The sequence below is a fragment of the Dermacentor silvarum genome, chromosome 1, assembly GCF_013339745.2.
Source record: "Dermacentor silvarum isolate Dsil-2018 chromosome 1, BIME_Dsil_1.4, whole genome shotgun sequence".
Lineage (NCBI taxonomy): Eukaryota > Metazoa > Arthropoda > Arachnida > Ixodida > Ixodidae > Dermacentor > Dermacentor silvarum.
In genome coordinates this window covers 215,532,567-215,559,466 of record NC_051154.1, presented here as the reverse complement: position 1 = coordinate 215,559,466, position 26,900 = coordinate 215,532,567, and the positions used below count along the sequence as shown (strand labels likewise).

Below are 26,900 nucleotides of genomic sequence, written 5' to 3'. Positions count from 1 at the left end.
CGACAACAGTAAAGGTTACACCTGTGCTGTGGTGTCGCTCATGTGGTGCTGACGTAACAAACCTAATTAGAAGGAAACGCCTTACATTTTTTTCTAGCTGCCGCACTGTGAAGAATAGTCAAGCGCTGGCACATGACACATGCTGATATTCTGGGCTTGTAGTTCAGAGATAGAGCACTCACTTGGCATGTGAGACGTCCCGGGTTCAAATCCTAGCATCTCCATTGTGTAAAAGCCACATGGGCGGCTTAAGCCCGTATCACGGCGCGTGGACCGGAATGGAGACGGGGGGAGACGGGGAAAGAGTGTGGCGACGGCGCCTGTGCACGTGGCCTGCGCTTCAGGGGTTATAGCGTCCCGCTTCTGTCGGCGCGGCTGCAGCAGCGGTTGCAGCGACGGCTCTTGTGCACTTCGCCTGCGCTTCTGTGCTTATAACCACAGAGGCGCAGGCAAAGTGCACCCGCGTCACACGAGTCGGAGGTGCCGGGGCGACTGCAGCAATGGTTGCGGCAGATGCATGGAAGGTGCGGTGACCGCGGCGGCGCTTATGCCGGCATAGTGTAGTGCCGTATGAAAAAAAAAAAAAAACTATGATTTCATAATTTATGCAGCCTATGTATGCAGCCTAAACAGCTTCGCTGCTAATCCGTTCCCATATGAATGTTGCGGTCCCACAAATGCGTTATTGCGATAGCAATTATATGGACACTCCAGGCGCATATCTGCCATCGCCGTCGCCGTGAGGTTTTTAAATTTATTTTCGTACTGTCAATCACCCGAAGACTTTACAGAGAAGGGCAAGAACTAATATAAGTGTTAGATGCGGTCTTCAAATTCTTGGAGTTAGAGGTAGCTAGTGATGGAGGCAGGGAGGTGGCTGCTGTCTTCCCAGGTTCTTCAATAAATGAGTCTAAGAAAATGTTGGTGCGACAAAGAGGTACATCAAATTTCCTGAAATGATTAATACGAGATGATACCTACGATGGTCGATGAAACAACCCTTTCCTAAGTATCCGATCAAAGTGAAATATGTAGTTGCGATAGCAATTGCATGGACACTCCAGGCGCATTCCTGCTGTCGGCGTCGCCATCGCCGTGAGGTTCCATATAAAGTCCAAGGGCGATAATATCATCGCCGCGTGCCGTATGCTATATGTGTGAGCAAAAGCGTGCGAGGGTGAGCTCACGATCACGGCTTAATCTCCTGCACGCAAGGGAGGGAAGCGGGAAGGCAACGCTCCGAGGGGATAGTAGGGAGGGGGGGGACGTGTGTTCTACACGGGTGTCCCGGGCGGCCGCGCGCGCGCCCATGCGGGCCGCAAGGCTCCGGGGTACAGTGGCTTCTGGGGGCAGGGTGGAGAGTGGGGGGGGGGGGGGGGGGGGACGTCGTTGTTCAGATATGGCGGCCGCGCGCGCACGCACGGGCCGCCATATCTTGAAATCTATCTGCGTAGGGGACACAGTCCGTCGTGCGCTTTGTTTTCGCGGTTTACTTCGCGTTGATGCGAGACGCAGCACAGAGGTCAATTCGCTCGCTGCTGCTGGCGCATTTCCTCACTCCAGCGTTTCGACAGCGAGTTTCCGCGGTCATCGAGTGAGATGTGTTCATGTTTGCTTGTGAGCGCGTCACGCCATGCTTGTACATTTAGTTAGTCTGCCTATGTGTACAAGTTAATGCGGCTCATAAAACTATAGTTTTATCAGCCGCATAAACAATTGCCGCGCGACTGGCCGCCCGAGGCACTTTGCGTGTATTCGCGGGCTTCTTTCGCGCTCGGAAAAACACTTTTATGTAACACGTATTGAGCAACAGAAAGCTATATCGGGAGTTCTTTATGTTGCTCTACAACTTTCTCATTGACACTTTGATAATGAGGACAGCACTTCTGGAGTTAGATAATTAATTACAATGACCTAATGAAATCTCAGTATTGAAAAAATTACTGGTGGCAACTCCACTGTACGGGAAACAATATACGCACAAGGCTTGGTTCGCGTAATGCCGTTCCTCTTATCTTAAATCGTGCTGCGTGATAGCTGGGACACCCTCCTGTATATATATATATATATATATATATATATATATATATATAAGAACGAGAAGAAGAAAGGGAACCGAGGGGCCCGATTTTTTTCATCATAAGAAGCCAACTAACAAAGACACCAAGGACAACATAGGGGAAATTACTATACTATACTATACTACACTATACTATACTATAGATATATATATCGCCTGTTTGTGACTTGTGCCCGACTTTACAAATTGCTTCATTTGTAGCAGTTATCACAGATGCCGTGACTACCATGTAATAACCCCAACGCCTGGACATGCTTCCCCGAGCTTTAAAGCACAGCTAAGTGTCCGTCCTAAATCTAAGTGGGCTATAAGATGCTCGCTTGGAGAATCTTTTCTTGGTGGTTTATCGCATGTTGAAACCCGTGAAATATATTCCCGCATTTTATACGTAGTTTCAATGACAATATATGGTTTCGTTGGTTGAGCCTTAACTTGACTCTCGAAGTGCTGCAAAAACATATATTACAGCATGGTTAACATAATGAGCTATGTAGTACCTCTCTTTCATTTCTCACTTCTACTCAGTGCTAGCAGCATATCCACGACAACGTTAAAAAGAAGAAGAAGAAGAAGAAGAAATAAGAGTTTTGTGCACTACCAGACTCGTAGACACCACATAAATTTGAGTACTTGGCCTCTATGCTGACTATTTACGGTGGAGGCATGATTTCTAAAGGGATGCCATTGCTGTGGCCAAAATACTAAGGCTGTGGTGATACATCTTGCACTGCCTGTTCATATAGCCGACATAATGCATTTTCTGTTAATCCATCATAGCTTCGAGTATTTATTTCTTGCGGTTTCTTTACGCTGCAAGTCAACTGAAACTTCTCTTGGCATTCTGGATATCACTAGTTCTTTATTTTTATTCAACGTGTTTATTTACATCGCGTCTGCGTCAATCAGCGTGTGATGGCTTATTAGCTTGTTCATGTTCTCACTTTGTTATACTGCTGCTCGTATAACCAGAGCAAAATTTATCATTGCTCTGAGATAACGCAGGACATTACTATAATGACCGGCTAGCCTATATTGCTTCCACATATTATTGTTCGGAGCAGCTTCACATAATAAAAAATACGAATCCGAAGGCCTTACCTTTGTGCGTTATGAACTGCAAGTCGTTCGCTGAGCAAGTGGAGGCAGATATCCCAAACATAATGTTTGGGTTGGTGACTTTTTATGCAAGAGGCACAGTTGAGAACACTTTCGGCGCATAGCGATCGAGGTCTGTTAGGTCAGCTGTTAGTTTCATTGAGGAAATACTAGAGTAGCGACTACAGTTGGAAAGAGTAAGCCGGGTGCTGCGATTCCGGACGTCTCTAAAAGGTTTGTTAGTGTTACCTGGCTAGGATCCCAAATTAAGCAGGCATACTCATGTTTGGGTCTCATCAAGTTGGAGCTTTATGGTAGTAGTGGCGTGTGAGAAGTTCCGACGCAAAAATCTAACATGCGGTTAGCGTTTTTGATAATATAATTAACATGCAAAGTCCACAATAGATTCTGCCTTATAATGACGCCGAATTATTTGTAAGAAGTCGCGGCAGTTAGAGGTGTGTGTTTATGTAATCCGCAGGATTAGTTGAGTAAGGAAGTTGGGAAATGCGTATGCTTTCATACTTGTTAATATTAAGTTTTATTAGTCACTGGGAGCACCAGCGGAAAATTTTATCAAGGTCACTCTGTAATGCAGCATGGTCGCAGGGGTTAGAATATATGTGGTATATTACACAATCATGAGCAAACAATTATATAGAAGAAGAAACTTGGGTAGGAAAATCGTTAATGAACATGAGAAAAAGTAGCGGTCCTAAAACGGACCCCTGAGGAACCCCGAGGTTACTGAAGAGAAAGAAGACTAATGACCTTCAGCCGAAACATGTTGAAAGCAGTTAGAAAGAAAGCATTTAATCCAACCTAAAATGTTACCATCGAGGTTCAACGTATTAAGTTTTAGAAAGAGTAGCTGATGCGAGACTGAATCAGATGTCTTAACGAAATCTAGAAAAATACAATCGACAACAAAACCTTTGTCAAGAAAGTGAAATAAGTCGTTTGTAAATAACAAAAGCTGCGTTTCAGAAGAAAAATAATTTCTAAAACCATGTTGACAAGTAGAAATAAAATGAGTTAGATTAAACAAAACATACAACATTTGAATAGATGACGTGTTCCATGAACTTGCATAGTATACTGGTCAATAATAATGGCCTGTAGTTTAGCGGATAATGAGAAACACCTGATTTGTGCAAAGAACCACTCTCTCAACATTCAAATCAGTTGTTATGGTACTACTGTACAATGACTGTGAAAAGATCTCGCAAAGAATGAATGATGAATACACCAATGTACATTTCAAAAACTTGGAATTCATACCATCAGGGCAAGCACAGCTGCAGACCTTTAGGTTTTCACTTAAACAAGAAATACCAGTTGAATCACACAGAACAGGGTACATAGGAAAAAGCTTGTCAGGATAATCAGGGTATACAGCAGGTGTATACCCTGATAAGAAAAGAGAGATAAACGCATGATTTAATGCATCACAGCAATCATTGTAATTTACAGGAACGCCACTCGTATCGCAAAGCTCAATCAAGTTTATGTTTGCTATTGACTGAGCACCAAAGTTTTCGAGGATTGTCACGTCGAAGTGTACATGGACGGTGTACCTCTCGTGCGAAAGGAACAGAGATATAGTTGTGAGCAGCAGATGTCGGCTTGAATTTTTTCCGGATTCCTGGAATTACGAGACATACTGCAGGTCGAACCAAACACCAAGGAGTAATCGATGGTTGCGGGGTTTAAACCTGATGGAAGGCTGGCGAAATAATTTGAGATCGTATCACAAAATGATGCCTGCGGACTTTCTGAAGGTACTGTTGTAAGATGGCAGAAACCGGCTCTAGGGAAGTGCCTAACGTGCACTCTCAGCAACTCCACCGCAATGTGCGTTTCTATTCGTTGGTACCGGACGAGTGCATAGTCGCCGTTGCTGAAGGGCATTTTGGCAAACCAACACAAAATCTGATAGTTCGGGTCTGAATTAGAGCACTGCACGGGCCCAGGCTGGCATAAAAGCGCGGGCATTTGTTTACTCGGGCTCTGGCTGGGTTCGGGCCTAGGAGCTTCGGGCTCGGGTCGGGCCCGGACCTGAGTCTAGCCCAGATAAGGCCCGGGAAAGCTATTGGCATGGAATTCCACACCAGGATTATTTTTTTCTCAACAGCGAACCTTGCTTTCAGAGAAACACGTACTGGTTTCTTTTCTAGATCCGTACTACATTCGGATGGATGAAAATTATCGCTGTCAAGAACCTTCCTCCACCTTCAGGGATTACACCTAGAACTGATTTGACAATAAGAAAGTGGGGTCTACATTGTTCCCAAGTTATTAAGGCCTCAGATTTCTAGAGGTGATCATGCTCAGGCGAGAGACGGATGACCCGAAGTTCGAATGGAGGTAGCGTTGTGGGTTTGACAGCGGCGCCACCTGTAAACACGTTGAAGCACATTAGAGTTGCTGGGACATGACAGTGGGATCAAAATGTCTAAGCGTTATAAAAATATTTGCATTGTAACGGCTTTCAAGAGATTGGCAGCTAGTTGAATGGTGAAAGACTAGCTGTAAATTATATATTGAAAATACATCAATGATAACTTAATGGAAATGAAAGCTAGGGGATGACAAAACAACTTCCGGCAGGTGGGGAACGATCCCACGGCTTCGCATTACGCCTGCGCTGCTCTTACCATTGTGAACATCGCACACACACAATATATATATATATATATATATATATATATATATATATATATTTTTTTTTCAATTAGTAAGTACATGTAAATTCCCCTATGTTGCCCTTGGGGTCTGTGTTTGTTGGCTTTTTATGATCTGATCAATAAAAATCAATCCCATCGGTTCCCTTTCTGCTCGTTCAATATATATATATATATATATATATATATATATATATATATGACATTGTTTTCAGTTGTACAAAGCATAATTCGGAGTGCAGCCACAAGAGCAATTCTTGATAGTTTCAGCACAGCGCGTTACATTTTTCCAGAGCAGATGACGTGCCTAAAGGCAAAGTGATTTACAATATTTGGTTGCCGCACGAAGTTATGTAGAGTTTTGAAAGAAGTCATTGATATGCCGATTGCCACTGGCCTTGTGGGTGATCATTTTAATAAAAAAACAAAAATGAAATAAATTTTAAACAAGTTGGTAGAGTATATAAAGTGGTATCAAGTAAATTCTTTAATATTCACCAGCAAATTAATTTGTGTGTTAAGGGATAGTGCAAATCGCTACTGGTTACCATTATTTTTCTCTGCTATTTGTTCAAGTGAGTTCAATATCTTGCCGTAGTTCATCGCGTAATTTGTCAAACTAATTACATTTAAACTTTCAAGTGTCCACTGCTCTTAGATAAATACTTTAAGCCAACGCTGATGCCGCAGAATTTGGCAACATTGGTGAGAGGGATGTGAAAAAGAAAACAGAACTCTGAAAATTTTACTCTCACAGTGCACTTTTTAAATGTTATTTTCACACATTAAGGGACTAAAGCCTTGTGGTCATAGCCTTTTCATATGGTTTTCTAGCACTAGGTAGGTTCCTACGAATTTACGCGAAACAAACCAGTCATGTCATCAGCGAATCGTGCTTTAGAACACGAGTGCATGCTGGCTCATAAAGGCGAAGTGGGGCAGCGTCAAGTGGCCGCGATGAACACAGAGGATCGGGGTGAATACTTAACCCAGAAACGCGAGGCGGTGCCGCGTCGGTACGCAGCGAAGAATGGCTTAGAACGTGAGTGCACATTTGCTCGTAAGCGCGAATTCGAGAGGCGTCGATACGCAGTTATAAGACAGCAGCGGGACGGCGCCGTGTTCTTTACGGGCGCGAACAAATAAATTGAGACACTCTTGGTGCAGGATGAATTCGGTTCGTGTGTAATGTGTGTGCGCAATATACTCTGATTTCGGCCTGATGTATCAGCGGTGTTGGAGCGCCATATGTATTGAGCGCGATGTTTCCCAGTGAGAAAGTCTTCAACATTGTCGTGTGATTTCTGCTTGCAAATGGCCGGCTAAATATTAACAGTGTTCCTCGCAAACACCAAACTCATCACTTCAACCGGCTACCACAGCGCGTAGGATCCGCATAATTTTTTCAAGAGTATATGGCAAGTATCATTTGCTGCTGAACTAGGTCATCCGGGAAGCAGTTACATTCATTTGCGACCAACCGCCTCGCGCGTGGGCGGTGCATTGCGATTCTAAGCTTTACTTGCTCGTAGACATTCTGGCCCTCGATTGAAGAGCTTATGGGCATCGCGCAGCAAACGGGTCACGAAATAAAATTTCAGTGCCTACCGGGGCACTACGGATTCGAAAGGGCACCTTAGTGCGCACTGTTTTTTCCAGACCCGATTCGAAGTCCTTGCTAGCTTATGTGATGGGGAGATTCACAGCCGATCATTGGTGCGTTGTGATCATTCACAACACACACGCACACGCACGTGCGTACGTGCGTGCGTGTATGTCGTATGTGCGTGCGTTCGTGTGTGCGTTCGTGTTTGCGTGCGTGTATGTCGTACGTGCGTGTGTGGCGCGTGCGTATGTGCGTGTGAGTGTGTCGTGCGTGCGTGTATGTCGTACGTGCGTGTGTGTGCGTGTGTGTGTGTGCGTGCGTGCGTGTGTGTGTGTGTGCGTGTATGTCGTACGTGCGTGCGTGCGTGTGTGTATGGGCGTGTGTCGTGCGTGCGTGTATGTCGTAGGTGCGTGTGTGTGTGTGCGTGTGTGTATGGCGTGTGTCGTGCGTGCGTGTATGTTGTACGTGCGTGCGCATGTGGCGCGCGTGTGTGTGTGTGTGCGCGTGCGTGCGCGCGTGTGTCTGTGTGTCGTGCGTCCGTGCGTATGCGTGTGTGTGTGTGTGTGACGGAATTTCGCAGCTTCTGTGGCGAATATTCACGCTTGGCCATTCTCAAAGGTCTTCATTTTGGGTCCTTGATCCAAGCCCCCGAGATATGTTATAACTTGGAGGGCGACGGTACAATGTTTACACAAACCAGGACTAGCCTCAATACTTTAAGTACGCTGCCTGTATTGACAACTAGCATCACTGCACCGCCATTCCTTGTCATAATATTCCTCCATCCCTCTTTCATTCCTGTTTTCCCCTTCCCCATGTTCACAGTAGCAGGTTAGAGTGCACAAGCTCGGGCCGACATCTCTGCCTTTCTATAAATAAATTCTGATACTGCTACAACGGGAAGCAAATTGAAAGAACTGCTCGCAGAGTAGACGTAAAACTAAATAATCTAGAACCAAATTGGGAAAGGCTTGGCTGCGCCGAAACTGCAGTATGATTTGTTAATTAACGACTTTAATGGGGGAGGGGGGGGGGGACAAAAAAAGCATTTTTATACCTCACGGTCACGCAACTGCACCAACCATACAACGAGAACCGCGCATCTGTTAAACATGTTAATGATTTGTTAAATCTGTTTGCGATTATAAGTTGGTTGGATTGCTTTTAGGGGTGTCTACTTTTTGGAGGATTCCAATAGAAGCCCCAACAAGTGCTTCAGTTCCTTCACTGGGTCATATTTATGTGTGACGTACAATTGCCATAATTGCAGCAGAAAACGGAGTAAAATTTACTATAAAAAATTACATGCACTCTATTGGAAACAGCAGCTTTTAAAGAAGTGTGGAAAAAAGCCAAGGTGGCATTTCTTTTTCTTTATTTGCCTCAGCTTGTTGCCACCAGTGATGTACAAGAACAGCGCATGACCCAAAGATTTCACTTTGAAGCGCATAGCATGCGTGAAAACGTTCAGGGAAGTCGTCGGATTTGGTCACTTGTCTGCAATGGCCTGGAATTGGGTACTGTAGGTTGTGGAATTTCAGGAATTTTGTTGCGAGTAACATGCTCGTAAAAATTTTCGATGGGAGCATCACACAGAAGAAAGAGCAGGTATGCGAAGTAGTAGCTGATGCCTATGATTCCCAGGGTGTTCGTAAGCTGAAAAAAAAAAACCAAGAAAAATATAAGTTTAATGAAAAAGCAAGAAACGCAATGTCAACTGTAGAATGGTGGTCTGAGCCCGAAGCGAGAGGCATTTTCTAGCGTTGTTGAGAGTTGGGTAGAAAATTATTAACGTTAACAAACTGAAAACAAAAAGACAGGCATTAAGAAAAACAATAAGGACCTGCATTCACATCACTTTGAACTTGCTCCTGATGACGACAGAAAAGACACTGCTGCTAACTTTGCAACATTGCATGGTTTCTCTCCAAAGCACCTCTGATGAATATAAGAGGTGTTTTCGTCTTGCTATGAGTACAGAAGGATTTGTGAGCAATACGCGACAGAGATACTCGCATTCTGGTTTGGAACTACTTCCATAAATTAATAATTTTCTTCTGAAATTACATGTAGTGTGGTAGTGGTGATATTACCGTTATGTTCTTAAACGCTAATGCACGCGGAATGTATGCAAATGACATAAGGCGGACTATAGAAATTAGGAGCGCGCTTGCCAAGAACGATATTCTATCTTCCTGGACTAGAGTAGTGTCCAATGTATGGAAGCAAAGCTTACAGCTAAAGGACACTTTATGGTCATACACATGTTTGAGAACGCAATCTACCTTGAGAATTACATGCATTCAGTAAATGCAAGCGCAAATGGACTCACTGCACTCGGCTCGCTATAAAGATTAACTAAGCAGTCACGTGTTGGGCAAGGCGGTGTTGCAGAAAACTCCACGTCATATACTAGGAAAGGTCTTGGTATTAACTGAACGTTTCCTGCGTAGCAAGAAATAAGGGAGACACGAAAAAGGCAACAAAAAAACATAGATGGTCTTGCTGCATTCTTATTAGCATTAGCTGAATTTATTTCAGTTGAAAGACTTTAGTTAGCTACTTCCAATTCATGTCAAAGGAAGTCATTTATAAGATTTTTTCCTCATTTATTTATAGCTAGAAAGACAGCATGAATACTCCAGAAATGTGATATTTGTTTCCAAGTTTACTAGGCATATTGCCTATCAACACCGTGTCACATTGAGCAGGGTACCATAAAATTATGAAAGCAAGCCACTCTTCATCCTTAAAAGTGTCTGCCGGGCTTGTAACTAAAGAATCTGGCTTTGCCAACAGTTTAGCAATTCTGCTCTTCAAGCCGCAACATCTCTATACCCAGACCTGTGTATCTTACCTGGAAAAAGTCGTCCAAGTTGAAGCGTGTCTTTACCAGCGCCATCCGGAGAAGAAGGAACACTCCTTGAAGAAGGTACACGCCGTACGTGAGCCTTGCAAGCGGCACGAACCCTTTCCACGATGACATGCGGGCTATCATGCCTGCGAGATTTGTTTGAACCGTTGAAGAGACTCACCCCGTTCATAAGAGACGCACCTCAACTCACCCCTCCGGCCACCTTTCTGGGGTGTTTTTGCACAAGTTAGCCGCCTGTCAAAGCGCCAAAAACGCATATAAGCACTGCTACACCTCACGCCATCTCACCCTTGAAGAAGTCGCCGGTGGCTCTCCGAAACGTCGGGTTTTTTAAATAAATTTTGGTTGGGGAGTTTTCCTTCTCCTTAATTTAGCTCTCGTATTGTTGGCCGGCGCTGCTCACGGCCACGGCGGCGGGCGTGACTTCATTGTCTGCCATTTCGTATGATTGTGACTAACGAAAATCGAGCGTCTCGGTTCAGCTTCCCCTCGCCCATCGAGTTTTAAAGTAATTTATTGCGCTAAGAAGTAAAGTTTTTTCATTCCATGTGTTCCCTGCAGTTACTCTATGAATACTCCAGCCGTCTCCTATGGTGTTCTGCAGCGGATCGATCTGCAGCGGCCACCGAAATCCTGAAGCGAGCGTTCGGATTTCATCAATCCGAATCTGCCAGCGGAGAGCGAGAATGCTCCACGGGGATCAGTAACGGAAGTTGGTGCGCATACGTCACAAAAACCGGTTACGGAAACAGTGCCTCACTTCTGCTGTGTACGTTTACATGGCAACCAAAATCACTGTTCCACAGTGGCTACAATGTTGCGTACCGATTTTACATGAAGACGGAAGTGATCTATGTTCTCGTCCTATTTCCATCCAAATTTGCAACTTGGCGGCGGAGCAAGTGAGAGCGATCCCGCAGAGAAAGTTGATCCGAACCTTTCAGTGGAAAGCGCGAAGCCGGGCCAGATCGACGAAGGCGTGCATTCTGTATGTCCAATTTGTCTGCTGCTGAAGTGCTGATTGGCTGGGAGCGCTTGTATCCTTCTGATGTGTACTCCAGCCCAGCCAATCAGAACTTCAGCAGCAGACGAAATGGTGGACACTTACAGAATGGTGGACACTTACAGCAAGAGTGAGTACCGCTCGTTACACGGTGGCAAATAAAGTACACCCACTTCCTGGCATATTAAGTTTCTCGCACGTTATCTACACGCCTCCACCATACTCACACTCTAATTTCAACTAACACTAAAACTTACGCCACCTGTATCACCCACGTATCAATAATAAGTGAATGGGCGCTGTCACGAGCGAAAGCAGACGACGCTTGGTGCGTACGTGTCTTGCGCCTTGGCGCCGAGCTCGCGCTCGCGAGAGGGGCTCGAGCAATAAAGAAGAAGGGTCAGGGAGTCCCTTCCTGGTCTCCACTGTGTCTGGATGCGTCTTACGCCACCCCGGAACCCATAGAAACTGACGGCCACAACGGCACGTCACAGGCGCACTCTTGAATTGATGCGCTGATGCATGGGTGACGGTATACACAGACAGCACGTGAATTTTCGAATCTGAACGTTTTGTTACAGTCCACAGAGTAAGCCAGTGACCAGCAATAATTCATCTTTGCTGCAAGCTATTATAAAGTTTCAAGCCTTGTTCGAGGCAAGAACAAATCTACCCTAACGGAGCACAGCCGCAAGCGATTAGGCAGAAAGTAAACAATCACACAGTGACCGCACCAAGGAACGTTATACTTAGTCAGAACCATGACAAGCTGCTGCTTCAAAGTGATTGTCAAATAAAGAGCTAACAGCAAGACGCTGATTCTGATTTCATTCAGAAGCGGGAAGTTTGGGCGGCTTGGAATACATTTCTAGCCTCGCTTCTAGTACAGTCACTGTATACGCTGCTCGCGCCATTTGGACAAGGCCTCATAAGCTCCCAAAGCGCTTACATGGTCCTCTGAAGCTGTGGCCAAATCGAATTGTTGTCACCCAGTCACCGTGTACGATATTTACCGAAACTGAAGTTTACTGAGTCGCACCGGCGTCATGCACGTCCATTGTAGAAGCGGAGGCAACCGAGACAGCTGAGGCGAGCAATGTACACGTCACCATGTGATCAAACATGGCGGTGCCCATGGGATCACCGTCAAAAAGGTCATAAGATAGATCAAATCATGCGTACAGTTTTAGATATTTGCTGTTCTTAGTTGAAAATACATGTAAAATACTGAATTCAGGGCCGTGCTAAACCCAACAAAAGAGATGAAGAGGCAGAACATTGTTTCAGGATTTCTTTCATGCTCATGGTTTCTTAATCACCTTTACGTAGCACAACACATTCTGGCATACACTTAAATCTCGTTATAGTGAAACGGGTTATAACAAAATAATGGATATAACGCAAGAATCTTATTCCCCTTGAAAGTCCCCATACAATCCCATGTGTTTTAAATTTCTTTTAATGAAAAGTTTTTATTCTTACCAAGGGTATAACGAAAAATTTTCGTTCCAAAATGACAATTAACCGCCCGCTTTGCACACAACATACTGAGTTGTTAAAATGTGCGGCACTTTGCGGGCCTCTTAATGTACCAGTTTAAGTCTACCGCGGCTGCACTGCACTGACAACGCCCCAAGCTAAGGGAAGCTGACCAAGCTAGCCAAGCCAAGCTGGGGAAGCCTAACTTCTCTTAGCGCGCTGTGCGCACTCGTTTGCGTTGTTTCGGAAGCGGGCGTAGGTTGGTCAGCCCGTTTGCTTTTTACGCCGTGTTGCCGGTTACACGACAGGAAAATAACTGATGGTTGCAGCTCCTCGACAAGAAAACGGAAAGTTATCGCTCTGGATCAAAAGGCAGCCATAATTAGAGCTGTTGCATCAGGGACGAAGAAAACGGAAGTGGCCAAGGACTTCGGCATCGCGCCGAGCACACTTTCTACAATTGTCAGCAACAAGGAAGTCATCACTGGCGCTGTTGACTTACCTGTAGTGAGTACACCCTCGCATACAATAATTAGCCGTATAATAATTAATCAGTGGCTATAACGTACTAATGGTTATAACGAAAAAAATTCGGCGCCCGTTCGACTTGGTTATAACGAGATTTAAGTGCATTACAACGTAACTCCGCCCTCACTTTGGTTAACAAAAACGCGATATACACACCTCCGTAGCCCGTAGCGCAGGCGTAAGCCGGCCAGCACAGTGACAGTGACCATAGGAGCCGGTGGTATCCTCCGTATATCGCATTGGTGATAGGGTCCGGCAAGTGCCCTCGATTCCATGGCAATGTGACGAATAAAACGAAGCACACAGCTGCGGCTGACAGCAGCCAGAGCAATGCTTGCGTGATCTGCACAAAGGAAAGAGGTTAAAAAACAACACCATTTTCCTTATGTGAAAGAAAATTTCAAATCATTATGTGCTTGCTACAATTAGGTGGTGGTGGTGTTGAAAGAGGGCGGGTTAGCCTGTTAATGTGAAAGCTGATGCTGATCCGCGAAGCGCTGTCATGCGCCCCCAAAATGTGAGCCCCGAAGAACCTGCAGCGCACAAAGGACGCAATCCGTGTTCATTTTAGGGCGATCCGCCGAACTTCGTGTCAACGCTGTGTGGCCAAAGGAATAATTCTCAAAAAGGCTACGTTCCTCGTTCAAGTTACAACTGGCTTCGCCTACACAAAGGCATGGTTATTTAAGACTGAAGATCTACTTCCTATCTTTGTGACATTAGGTGGTGAGATCAGTGATCTGGAACATTTCGTCTGGTTTAGCCCGCAGTTAGAAGACGAAAGAAATTCGATACCTCACAGTCTACAGAAGAAGGGTCTTTCACATGCGTGCTTTCAAGGCGTATAGTGTTCCCAATAAAGTCCGGAGTAATCGGGAAAAAAAGTTCTGCGCCTCTTGATTGCCTTTCTCCACAAAACCTAACTTCTGAACCCTTGGTGAAATACACCCGCGCTTATAGCGTAAGGAGGACGAAACAACTTTATTTGTTAATTTGGCTTAGCGTAAGAGAAGCTCAGGTGGAACAGTTGGTCGAATGAAGTCTGTTCATTGATATTTCAGTCATGCAACGTTTCACCGTGAAACTTCAGCTATGCAGACTCGTGCTCTATGGCTCAGGAAATATTGTAAATAATGAACTAAAGATATTGAAAAAGGCAGTTATATTGGAGGCGTTGAGTAGACCTGACCTGAATTCTGTGCCGATACTGTGGTTACCACTACTTGAGGGGTAATCATTCCTTTGTGGGGCTTATAGAAATATCATCGCACTTAGCCAAAAGCCGAGTTTCTTTTTTTTTTTCAGTGATATTGAGATGAGACTGGGTTCTATGTCAAGAGAGCGCAAACCTTACTTGTCATGGTTTGCTGCTGCAAGATGTGGCTATGAAGAAAATTTCGCGAGAAGCCTCAAGCCCGCTTGTAACACATGACCGAAGTTTAATATACCTCAGGTGCGCAAATTTGTAATACATCGTAAAATTTTTGTTATGTATTACCGGATGTGACCCTAGAGTAATTTTCCGTTAAAGAATTATTTTATATACAGAAACCACGTTTCATATTAGGAAATATCTGGGACTGCCAAACGCATCGCTTACAGTTCATTATATGAAAGGTGAATAATAAATGGAGCCCTGCAGCATACATATACTTACACGAGATATAGTGACTTCCTTGTATTTCACAGCGGTGTACCCTGCCAGGATTCCACTTACATACGTCGCCACATGGGTTATTGGTCTAAAATAAATCAGCTCTAGAGTTTTGAAGATGCGCCTGAAAAAAAGAAATTCGCTTTTAGTTTTTTTTTTTTTAACATCATGTGAAAGAAATCGAAATGGAGAAAAAGTTCTCAAACTAAATTATTAACACTAAATCAGTTATTAAATTTCAAACCCGACGGTACCGTCCATCGTTCGTGCCAGTTGTCATGCCGTAAAGCAGATTCGAAAAGAATGTACGGAAGGCCGTGTAAGTGCTGCAAGTAACTCCAGCCAACACCAGCACGGTCACAGTTGTTTTGGGAAACCTGGAAGCACGAATTAGCAGGTTATCTGTCGCTGCTGAGAGGCATGACAGTGCACAAACACAAGAAACCGTCCAGCAATGCACATCAGTGTTTGTTAATTGAATTCACCATATTTGAGCGATAAGGGAGGATATAGAAGCACCCTATAACATAGAAAGTTGCATTTCTTGTAATGGAATTCTCAAAAGATGGATGAAAGGGGCGGTAGGTGCAGAACAAATAATAGGTAGGGGGAAAGCGAGAGAGAGAGAGAGAGACAATCTAATGTTGCAGATTGCTCAGATTTGAACTAATACGGTGCATTTTTTGATTTTGTGAAAGCAGCTGCAGTAGCTCCCTAGGTGAAGTGGTCTCTCTCTCACCACCAAGTCACGGAAACGAATGCCAGCCATAGCGGACACATTCCAAACGAGACCACTATGCGAAATCTCTCGACTACATACAATAGCAACACCTTGAAGGAACACCCGGTGATTATCCTGAGCTATTTACTACGACTTCACTCAAGTTCCAGTGTGCGCCAGCCTAGGAATATTAATTCCGTATTATTTCATCATTCATCATCATCATCATCATTATTATTATTATTATTATTATTATTATTATTATTATTATTATTCCTACTACCACTACTACCACTACTACTACTACTACTACTACTACTACTACTACTACTACTACTACTACTACTACTACTACTACTACTAAAACGTGCTCTGTGTACAGCATAGCACTTGAGATCATCGACTAGTCATTTCAGATCTCAGAGTTTGCTGTGGTTATTTGTTAACTGCGACGATGTGGGAACTTTCAGCTACTAAAAAGCTAGTTATATCGAAACCATAGCTAAACATAAATCTCGGAACTGACCTTCGTAGTGGCAAAAAGTAAAAGAAAAGGAAATTTTCGCCAGGAATAGTTGATTGATTGATTGATTCTCGGATTTTACGTGCCAAAACCAGTTCTGATTATTAGGCACGCCGTAGTGGAGGGCTCCGGAATAATTTTGAACACCTGGGGTTCTTTAACCTGCACTACAACGCAAGCACACGGGCGTTTTTGCATTTCGCCTCCATCGAAATGCGGCTGCCGCGGCCGGGATTCGATCCCGCGATCTCGTGCTCAGCAGCGCAACGCCAGGAATACAATTTAGATATCATGCCTAATGCAGCGCCAGCACTTCATTTGTGGTATGAGTTGCCTCAGATATTATTCAAATAGTTAACATCAAAGTGTATAAATTGTATGTGACGGGAGGAACCGCGATAACATTGGAAGGGGATAAAAAAGATCCTAACAATTGCACAGCACTATTTCCTGCGCAGTGATAACGTAAACATCGAATACTGCTCATGAGATATTACAATGCTTAAAAATAGTAGCTCAGAATAGGCAAGGCTACATCTTTGTTGTATGAAGAACTCCGCTAAGCAGTATTTGTTGTGGAAATCAAAAACAAAGGAAACCACTTGACCTGGCAAAGTAAGAAAGGCGAGACATTTGTAACCATTCACACTCTCAAAACAGAGGTTTAACACAATTGTTTCCAATTGAATCAGATTAGAATGTGATATTTCGGCACCAACTGCATTCTATAAGAACAAAAAAAAATGCACAGGCTACGTTTCGTCACTGCTTAAATGTGGCACTATGTTTGACATTTCTTACACACTATATAAGAAGCAGTTGGAGCTGATCGTTCAGTATGTATCTGCGCGGAACTCCAATATACACAGGAGACCGGCTATTGAAGTTAGGAAGTCATCATATGGGTACACGGGGTATTACGAGATACTACGAGCTCTGAGCTAAAGGTCACTGCCCTGAGAGATAGAGAAAGAATAAATCGGGGCGCCATGGTCAGCGAGCGGCTGCAAGGTGCCTAGTGACAGGTTTAATGATTTCTCAGGAAACTCCAGGGAAGCTCTATGTTTTGAGCATGTTCAATGTGAAATGATTCATAAAGAGTTTGCACTTTGAACTCAAGTAGTTTCAGCATGTGTAATGTGAGCACGAGATGCGTTGTGCACAACCTAGGATTTGCTTGCGGAGTTTGCTAGGAAGCAAATGAGAAGGAGAAAGTTTGAAACAATACCACTTCATGGTGACCTTATCATTGTTTCTACCTAGCTAAAAGAAGGCAACACAGTATTTTACGCAGAAATTCGAGAAGATTTAGCTGTATCGAAAAATTATGGTTTAAGCGAAACAACTAGCCGAGTGGCAATTGAAAGAAAATGTAAAACGCAATTGGAACTACAGCAGGTACGTAAAATCTTGCATCTTTATTCTGCTTAGTGTCAGTATGATACAATCGGTAATAAGTAAAACTACCTTATATCGTTGGAGTTTTTCGGTTGTGGATATTGAAATAAAAGAAAATACAGAGAAAATAAACCCCGTTGGACTACTTAACTTTAGCGCGCAAGCGGCTGTTGTGCGCAGAGAATTGGTCCCCAAGACAAACTATTGTAGCGCCAATGTATGGATCCGAACTTGACATTTTACAGAGTTCATGAGTATCGTAAATAATTCTAGAGCTGGATTGTTTTTTACAAAGCGCAAAAATATTGAACTCGCTATAGGATAGCGAAAGTCACTTGAAGCGTTAGTATTAGCAATTTTTTTTAATCCTTCACAACAAGTACCGATAGCGGATAGCGTACCTTGGCAGAAGCATGGTGAATGGCAGTGTGAGGGTGAAGAGCTGCATCTCTGTGCTGACGTACCAAAGGTGTACTAAACACTGAAAAAGCGGGAAGACAAACGTTTCAGCAGCGAACAGTACATTTACTGCCAGAAACAACTGCTCTGTTTACTTTAATAAGTTCACTCAGGTTGAAGATGTCCGCGAAAATTGATTCCCATGGGGATGCTATATGTAACAAGGTTTTGTACTATTGTAGGATGCAAGTTAAAAAATAGTGTAATAGAAAAGGTGTGCATTTCCTTTCGGTATGCAGGACACTAACGGTAATATTTATAAGCGGCAATTTATAGTTACTAAATGAACCATTCGTGAACGAAGGCACCTGTGGCGGTTTAAAATAAAAGTTTCGGCTGCTACTAATACAACGATTTCGCAGAGCTTGATGTTGAAGCTTTCTTGTGCTATCGTAAAAGGTGTTCTTTTTTTTTTCATTGCAGGAACAGAAACACAAACTGAACAACAGTATCGAGGAAAAATATCGCAGAGCTCAACTACCATCATGAAGTTATTAGGACACCACGTTTTGTAGTTTTCTTAAACTTTATAAACTTAATTGCGAAAGTGTTTATATATATATATATATATATATATATACAATACTGCCTGATAAACATTCTCAACTTAAGTAAAGGACACACGTGAACTACCCGAAAAATATGACATCTCGAGCCTTTACTAATTTAATCTGCTATGCGACAGTTGAGGAGGCGCTACGGTTCCCTTATCACATTACGAAGCAGCGTTATATGCGTAGAGGACAAAACTAGGTAAAAAAAAATGACCCACCGTGACTGCTCTGGTTGGTTGGTCGCTTGCATTACAAGTTATGTGGCGCTACTTATAGGCCTATAATGTCATATCGAAGTATCACATGCATTGTCTGGATATCATGCATCCCCACCGTCTTTTATGCCTCTGTTCGGGTGACTGACATAACTATTAAATAATAACTTCCACCTACGTTAAAAAACTTCAAGAAAACCAAATCCAAATGAGGAACACATATTGTTGCGCGTATATGTACACTAATCACACTCCCTACGCTGAGACATCAAAGGCATTGCAGTCAAAGAGGCCCTGTAATCTACATTTGTCGTCTTCACCGCGTTTGAGTTCTCCCCTATACCTTCTCTTTCTCTAATCTTCCCTCAATAAACTTAAGCAGAAGTTCACGCAAGTGCAGCGTTAAATTTGAATGTCGTCATAAGCAGGTTTTCTTGAATTAGAGAAAAGAGAACGTTCTCAAGATTATTGAAAAAAAAAGAGGTGAAAAAGTTGCAGTTTCGCCCGAAAGGCGAAGCATCCATTGCGATAGCAAATTAGTAGAGAGCTATACGGAGTAAGGACAGTAGTTTTATCAGTTGTATAAACTTGGACACAACCGCATACTAACTGAATTAACAAGCATGGTGTCAGCGCGCACAGGCAAACATGAATACATCACACTCGACGACCGCAGACAACCGCTGTCAAAACGCTGACACGTGTTCAGCACAGCCATGTGACTGCGCTAATGAAAGCGTGCGCGCGGCGGCGCCCGGGCATGACTCCGCTCTACCGAGATATGGCTCTACCTAAGGGCACCTCCACGCCAGAAGAAGAGGTTGCCCGACGAGAGAAGCACCTTCAAGCCACGCGGGAAAGGAATCGCTGTCTTCGTGCCGATCCAGCCTACCTCGCCAACAAAGCCGCCGATATGTGACGTCGCCGAGCCGATCCGGAATACCAAGAATGCGAGAATCAAGACAAGCATCAACGCCCAGCCTTGCCATTTTAAGTTAACCTTGCCTAGAAAAAGCGAAGTTAAGCCACGTTAAGCCTACATAAACTAGTTGCTAAGGAACATCGCCCAGCTCCGCTGTTGCTTCAGCCTTGGCAACGCTAGTGTCAAGCTGGCCCCATTGTTTTTCTTCTCCTCACAAATCTGCTCGCATTCTCTTGTCGAAAAAGGCTCACTATTAACGGACAAAATGAGTGCGAGACTACAAATGTAGATTTTTCAACCCACGTCGATCACATATTTTTTTTAATAAATATAAACATAGTAGTTGTCGCCATTTGCTGGCGGCGTATACTCCTTCTCGCTTGATTGAGAATATAGGACGAGAAATAGAGTAAATATAAATACTTGCATACACTAAGAGCGTAAGTCTCTTTCAAGAAGTTCTCATTTACAACGAAGTTCGTGGATGTCTGGTGTAAACACGTTTTAAATGCACGAATGAGAAAATTACGACGCAGTACAGTCAATAATCTTCACAAGTGCCGACATATTCAAAGAAGCATATAAATTCTTTCATGGCTTTGTGATGCACTTTTGAAGGCCATGAGCTTAACACCTTGGCAAGTGGGAATGGCCGATGTGAGCCAATTAAACGCAGTTCTTTTTCAAGGCTCTGTCTATGTGTAATGTGCTTGGGACAGTCGGGTAGTAGGTGATGTACATCCTTGTCGGCGTGACTGCACAAGCACGTTGGAGAGGTCACACGCTTAATTCGGACTAAGAAGTGCTTGGTGTACGCAATTCCGAGGCGGAGACGATATACGGGGGTATTTACGAGTCGTGGAAGCTGAGGGTCTAGCTGGTACTCAAGATGTGGGTCAACTGCATATAAGATTGATTCTTTTGTGCTCTCTGTGAACCAGTTCAACACATACAACTCTCGCGTGAGGCCTCGTAAAATGCGCCAGTTGTCGGACTGAGATAAGGGAATAAGGCGGGTTTGTGAATTTTCATGAGACGTTTTTGTAAATGCATCCGCTGTTTAATTTCATTTGATTCCGTAGTGACTAGGAGCCCATTGGAGAAAGAAATGCTGTTTTAACGCTGTAGCTTGATTGAGTTCTTTTATTAGAGCGTAGGTTATACGTGCCTCTATTTGTACTGGAGTGGTATTTTTAATGCATCAATGCGATGTCACTTAAGTGAAGATGTCTTCGTATATTTAGACAGTTTTCATGCAGAAACAGTGATTTAATGTCGCCAGGTTTAGCCGCTGCTTACTTATGAATGTACTGTAATCCTTGTGAATTCCCACATAGTTAATTGGTCACAAGGCGATGGCCACAATCTCCATAATCGAACACAGAGCTTGTGCGGTAATTTCAATTTGGCTTGACCGCATATCTTTTGTTTTATAGCCCGGTTTGGCTTTCAATCCTCCATTCATTTTAAGTCTAGAAAAATCTCTGTTCCATGCATTTTTTCTTCGTCTTGGCCTTCGTCGTCGACTCGCACAAAGCCGCACTCCTGATGATCACCAGTATCGGCGATTCAGCTAGATGGATGATAAGGAAGGCGTAGAATCACAGGAAGATAATCCTTTTTTTTTATTTATGTACCCTAAAATCCCTGAGGGCATTAGATTACTCGTACATTATGACTACAGAAATGTAATCTAATAATCTAAACAAATATTGGTCTATAGTGTTCCTTTGTGTATACGGAACACCCGTTGCGGTTCACTTTATTGGACGCGGAGATCCCGTAGCTCAAACGTAGCGAACATGACTTCAGTGTACTGAGAGAAGCGTGTGCTTGAAATACGCAGTCTTTATTTGAATGTAAAGAAATGTAGCACAGCACGATTTCAAATGAGTACCTCAGTATAGCGGGCATTGCGCATACCACTCTGCACCCTGCTGGGACTCGGGGTGATCCTTCAGCCACAGGGATGAGTACGTACGGGAGTAGTACGAGCGAGAGAAAAAGGGGTTATTCTACATTTTTTACAGCGGCTCCAGATATGGAAGCCCACTCCATGTAGGAGCACTCCGACTGTCAGCCTCACTACATGTCTCAGTACACATAAGAACACATCAGGACACCCGAAGAAGCTAGTAGCACGCACGGTTCTACCGATGACAGAAACAGAGGTTAATTTTTGTGAGCTTAATTGTACGTTCACAGGTGATGCCAGATCCGTAGACCGTGGCGTAGCTGTTGAGAAGGCCGTTAATGGGGACCAATTGAGCGCGAAGAGATACTGTGCCAATGGAATGCTAGAGAAGCAGCTAGGCCAGCTGTGGACGATTTGGCACAGCCATCCAGGATTACGTCGCGAAGGTAGCTCTTGCAAAAGTAATCCGAAGTGACACAAACTTGTTAGACAAGAGCACCAGTGTAGAGTCCAATCGGTCAGAAAAGTGCGCTAAAGCACAATGTAGGCAGGGCAGTGCAGTTGTGGACAGCTTCCAGGTATACGAGCTACGTTGCGAAAGTAAAATTGCTGCATTGTCCCTTAGTGTTTGAAGCTCTCCGCCAGTCGAGGTAGCATTGAGAGGAATGATTTACCCGCAAATCATTCAGACTGTGCGGTTGAAATGGCAATCGTGACTGCCGATATAAGTGCCGTTCAGCTCGAGATGCGAGCGGAAGGCTCGGAAATTAGCACTAGAAAACGTGCGAAGAAAGCGGCGTCGCAGAGTCAGGAATGCGGCAGGGAAGACAACTGCTTTATAAGCGGACACATTTCGTTCAGTGGGTCTGTGTTGACGTTCTGATTTGTGCTGAGATATGTAGTGAGTCAAACAGTCAAAGTGCTCCTACATGGAGTGGGCTTCCGTATCTGGACCCACTCTAAGTATGGTAGAATAAACCCTTTTTCTCTCGCTCCTACACCAGGACGTAGTCATCCCTGTGGCTGGAATGATCACCTGCCCAAACGCTACCTGAGTCCCAACAACCCGCCCTCGTACTCTCCAGTGAGAGAAGGGAAGGCGAGTGAGGAATAAAAGAGAGAAGGGAAGAGCCGCATACTGCTGAAGCGACTGCTTCGGTCAATGATTTTGCATACCCCCTTTAAACTCGCTAAAGCATGCGAGTGATTGCGCCATAATGCAGTAACTGATACTTGCGGTTTCATTGAGCGCGTTGAAGTTGTTCGTATGCGTGATCAGCGTCCACCAGTTTTCTGCACACCTGCCGATCTGTTTCGAAAACAGCTCTTGGTCGGCGGGCCCTTCCCCCATGATGGGTAGCAGAAATGCGAACAACACCACAATCACAACGGGGACAGTCAGTCTAGAATTCAAAGAAAGAGAGGCTGTGTACAATAGAAATGTTGCAGCCCTAAGAAGCACAGGCTTGCTTAAAAGGAGTAACGTACGTGAAACTCTGGCAGGAGGCTTACCTGATGTATCGATGAACAAGAATCAGCAAATAGGAACGCAAGCACTTTGTTGGAGGAAGCCCTTCGTTGTCCACATTAGCGAGGTACGAAAACGTAAATCCTCTGCCAAGAGAAGGATTGTGTGAGCGAAGCAGCTGGAATTGACTCGCTTAGTTTTGGCAATGCAGGAAAACCGCTCGTCATTTGTATTTAAATGTGCTATGTATAGGCACCGAAAGTGTTGCTGCCTTCGTTTTGACACGGGTGATTTTCGCAATACCCACGAATGAAACATTTGAACTCAAGGTTTAATGCCGGCAAGGCCTGCAGATATTTCCATCTTCGCCACTGAATGTTGCCTGACATGTACATTATATAAAATATTCGCTTCTTCCATACAAGCTTGCGGACATGGCTGCGCTACATCGCAGAGAGCAAACGTAAACATGAAGGAAGCGGTAAAAATTATTTTTCGTAGCCGTTGACTCCACAATTGGCCGCGCCTGGCACAGGTAAATCAAGCAATGGCTTTGCCATATTACAATATTGCTTTCTCAATTTTGCCCTCTCGTTATGTTTTTTGAACATGAAGAAATATGTATATGAAGAAATATATCTCTTGTCAATTAAAAAAAGTAACCCAAGAATAGTTGCCGCTAATTATTAAATGAATTACGTATATATAATAAATACGTATTTAATAAATAAAAACGTATATATAAATTACTTGAAACTTCATAAACTGAATTGAATGCATACAGCAAAGGGGGTTCCTAGAAGAACGAGGAATGCGCAGCAGGTGAGAGCTTCTGCCACTTACTGAATGAAGAAGAGGCTGGAAATTGACAAGAATGCATTTGTTATTAACTGGAAATACACCCTGTCTCCCAAGTCAAATATCTTGAAGCCGGAATCTGTAAAAAGTAAAGTTAATAATTAGGACACAAACTTCCAATAGGTTTAATGTAACGAAATAACTCATTGACTACAGCGATCTGTCGGCTTCGTCTACTGCAGTGCAGATTCTCTAGCCATTCACGAGAGAACGCAATAGCAAATGTTTTTTTTTTTTGGCTGAAATTGATTCCACTTGATTATGTCAGGCAACAAAGGTTCCCCTTTCTTTGGGGTCTGAATTGTACTGCTTGGTAGTTGTGCATAAAATAATGGAAACCCTGAAACACTTCCTGAAAGTAATAATCACATCGGTTAATTGCTCGATCGTGTCAACAGCATATAACCCAAATATTACTTTTGCGCAGTATGTTGACCATATATAGAATACGGTGCAGCTACTGTCTCCCAGGAAGGTCGCTTCCCCTTTATTGCACTCATCTTACACGATTCCTATCTTATTCCACATCTGGAGCTTCACAGAACCTGAATGGAACCAGTTTGCTCGGATCCGTCAGCTTTACCAACGGCTGAAGCCGCAACGAACCGGCAAGCTAAGTTCTTAGCTAACCTAACACGTCGCCAAGGGCGTACGTGACAGAAGCTACATGCATTTCAGGTTTGTCAAGGCAGTGTAGTACACCAAAGAAGGGAGCACGATCCAAGCATACGTGGTGATGAATATTTTTACAACTCTGCCCAGGAAGTTGGTGACAGTATGACAATATTACTTCAAGTGCAGATTAAACTACTGGGCGAGTAAATGCGCCACGCCTAAACATGAACGCGAGGCTCACCGTCAATGGGCGTATTGCCATCTCTAAAAATGTATCACCCACATTCGCACGCAGCCATAAACAAGCTGACGCCCTCTATGAATTTGTGAGCCACAAATTGACTCTTTCACCTGAAATTCCATCGCCACACATTATTTTGTTTAGCGTACTGGTGGCTAGATCATGTAACCTGTCGATGAACAAATGACCAACAATGATTGCAAAAAAAAAAAGATGGCACTATGTACCATTAAACTCCCATTCTAATGGGCTTTCAGACTTGCGTACTAAGAAATAGTTGATCATTACTTTAACTACGGCCCTCGTAATAAGGTATTTTTCTTTAGGGTGACCTGTATACGTGTTCTGGCAGTTAAGCAACGATGGTTCCTGAAGCGATTATTAAAAACTTAAATTCTGTGGTTTTGCGTGCCAGTACCATGATCTGATTATGAGGCATGCCACAGTGGGAACTCCAGAATAATTTCGACCACTTGGGGTTCATTAACGTGGAGCCAATATTTTCGTAGGTTATCGTGTTGTAGAAGAATCAAAATTTGGGCAAATTGGTACTAGTTGAACATCTTCAAGGGGCAGCGGAAGACGACAAAGACAGAAAGCAGGAAAGAACACAAGACAGCGCTACTCGCAACTAACTTTATTAGAAAGCATACACATACTTAAGTACTACCACCTATATTCACGTGCTCTCCCATCGATGGCTTCATTATCAGTGCACAGGCAAACATCAAAACCCTGTAATTTAATGCTATACTATGAAGCGGTTTAAAAACGCAAATTCACTGCCATGCAAAGTTAATCACGGCTGGTGTTCATGGCGAAACGCTATTCGCACAGTGATGGTGACAAGGGTTGTAGAGATTTGGCCTTCACTGCGCCTTTGAAGCTGCGAGTCATTTCGCTTGTACACTCGATGTGATCTCGAATGCTGGCTCGGCATGCAGAACTGTGTGCGCTGTCTGATTTAAATTCTACCTAACTAGTTAGCCTCGACGCCAATGCACAAACTACGCGTTATTGAAGGTGAGCTTCCTCACGGGTCCACAGGGAGCTTTAAGCAACAAGAATTATTTTATTATCGGCAATATCAGTTACAGTAAGTGTAATATTCCAGTCCCAGTATTGAAAGCGAAAAAGTTAAGGCAGCAGCGGCCGGCGATCTAATTGTTTTTCAAGCGTGAGGGATGCGAAATTTCTCCGGGTATTTTGCATACAAAATGCTGCTTTGTATGCGGCCACGGGGAAAGAATAGCATCCTTATCTGTGGGCCTTTCTTGAACATGCTTAAATTAAAACGCTGTTTAAAAGACGTGCAAGAGTTCGTAAGTAGAGTTAGACTCATGCTGATAGTTCCTCAATGCCAAGAACATTAACGTATTAGTCCTCTTCAAGTATACTGCGCTCCAGCGTTAGCAATCATGGCAACGATGGCTTTATATTGATCCAATGATTCGTTTTCAGTGACCTCGGTGTGTTTGTGCTGTTATGCGGGCTCCTTGCTCAAGATGATGAAGCCGCACACTGTTGTGGTAGAAGAGCGTGTCGTCGTACGATCTTCGAAAATCAAGAGGCATGCGCTGCGCATGCATCAGCCAGCCAGTGCGTCGGTATATAGCGCATGAGGACACTGCGCTTTCTAATTCCATGTAGGCTCAGTAATAGTACATTTCAATTCTGTTCACTTTTGGGCACATTATCATATGCGGCCTCCAGTAAACGTCCGTTGCATTGCGGATATGTGCAGGTCCATTAGCCTATTGTAGGTAGATCTAGATTTTCCGGACATGGGCATTTAGTTCTTTCTCTTGGTATCGCTCTTTGGGTTGCCATTGGGTATGTGCAGAACCTCTTTGACACCAACTTGGATCACTGAGGGTCACAACAACAAAAAAGATGCAGTTTCGCCCGAAAGGTGAAGCATCCATTGCGATAGCAAATTAGTAGTCAGCTGTATGAAGTAAGCATAGTAGTTTTATTGGCCGTACAAGCTTGTAAACATTCGTTTAC

The 26,900-nt window shown here is 43.9% G+C and overlaps 1 protein-coding gene across 1 annotated transcript in view; it reads right to left on the bottom strand.

The window, feature by feature from the left end:
- The window catches only part of LOC119436756 (uncharacterized), a 150,969-nt gene that overhangs the window by 47,013 nt on the left and 77,056 nt on the right, over positions 1-26,900 (bottom strand). The window contains exons 36-44 of the mRNA XM_037703749.2: positions 24,023-24,116; positions 23,224-23,325; positions 22,949-23,114; positions 18,048-18,127; positions 15,259-15,381; positions 15,008-15,128; positions 13,507-13,693; positions 10,323-10,465; positions 8,940-9,121 (exon numbers count right to left, since the gene is read on the bottom strand). Coding sequence (XP_037559677.2) covers positions 8,940-9,121; positions 10,323-10,465; positions 13,507-13,693; positions 15,008-15,128; positions 15,259-15,381; positions 18,048-18,127; positions 22,949-23,114; positions 23,224-23,325; positions 24,023-24,116 — 1,198 coding nt within the window. The remainder of the gene's footprint in view (positions 1-8,939; positions 9,122-10,322; positions 10,466-13,506; positions 13,694-15,007; positions 15,129-15,258; positions 15,382-18,047; positions 18,128-22,948; positions 23,115-23,223; positions 23,326-24,022; positions 24,117-26,900) is intronic.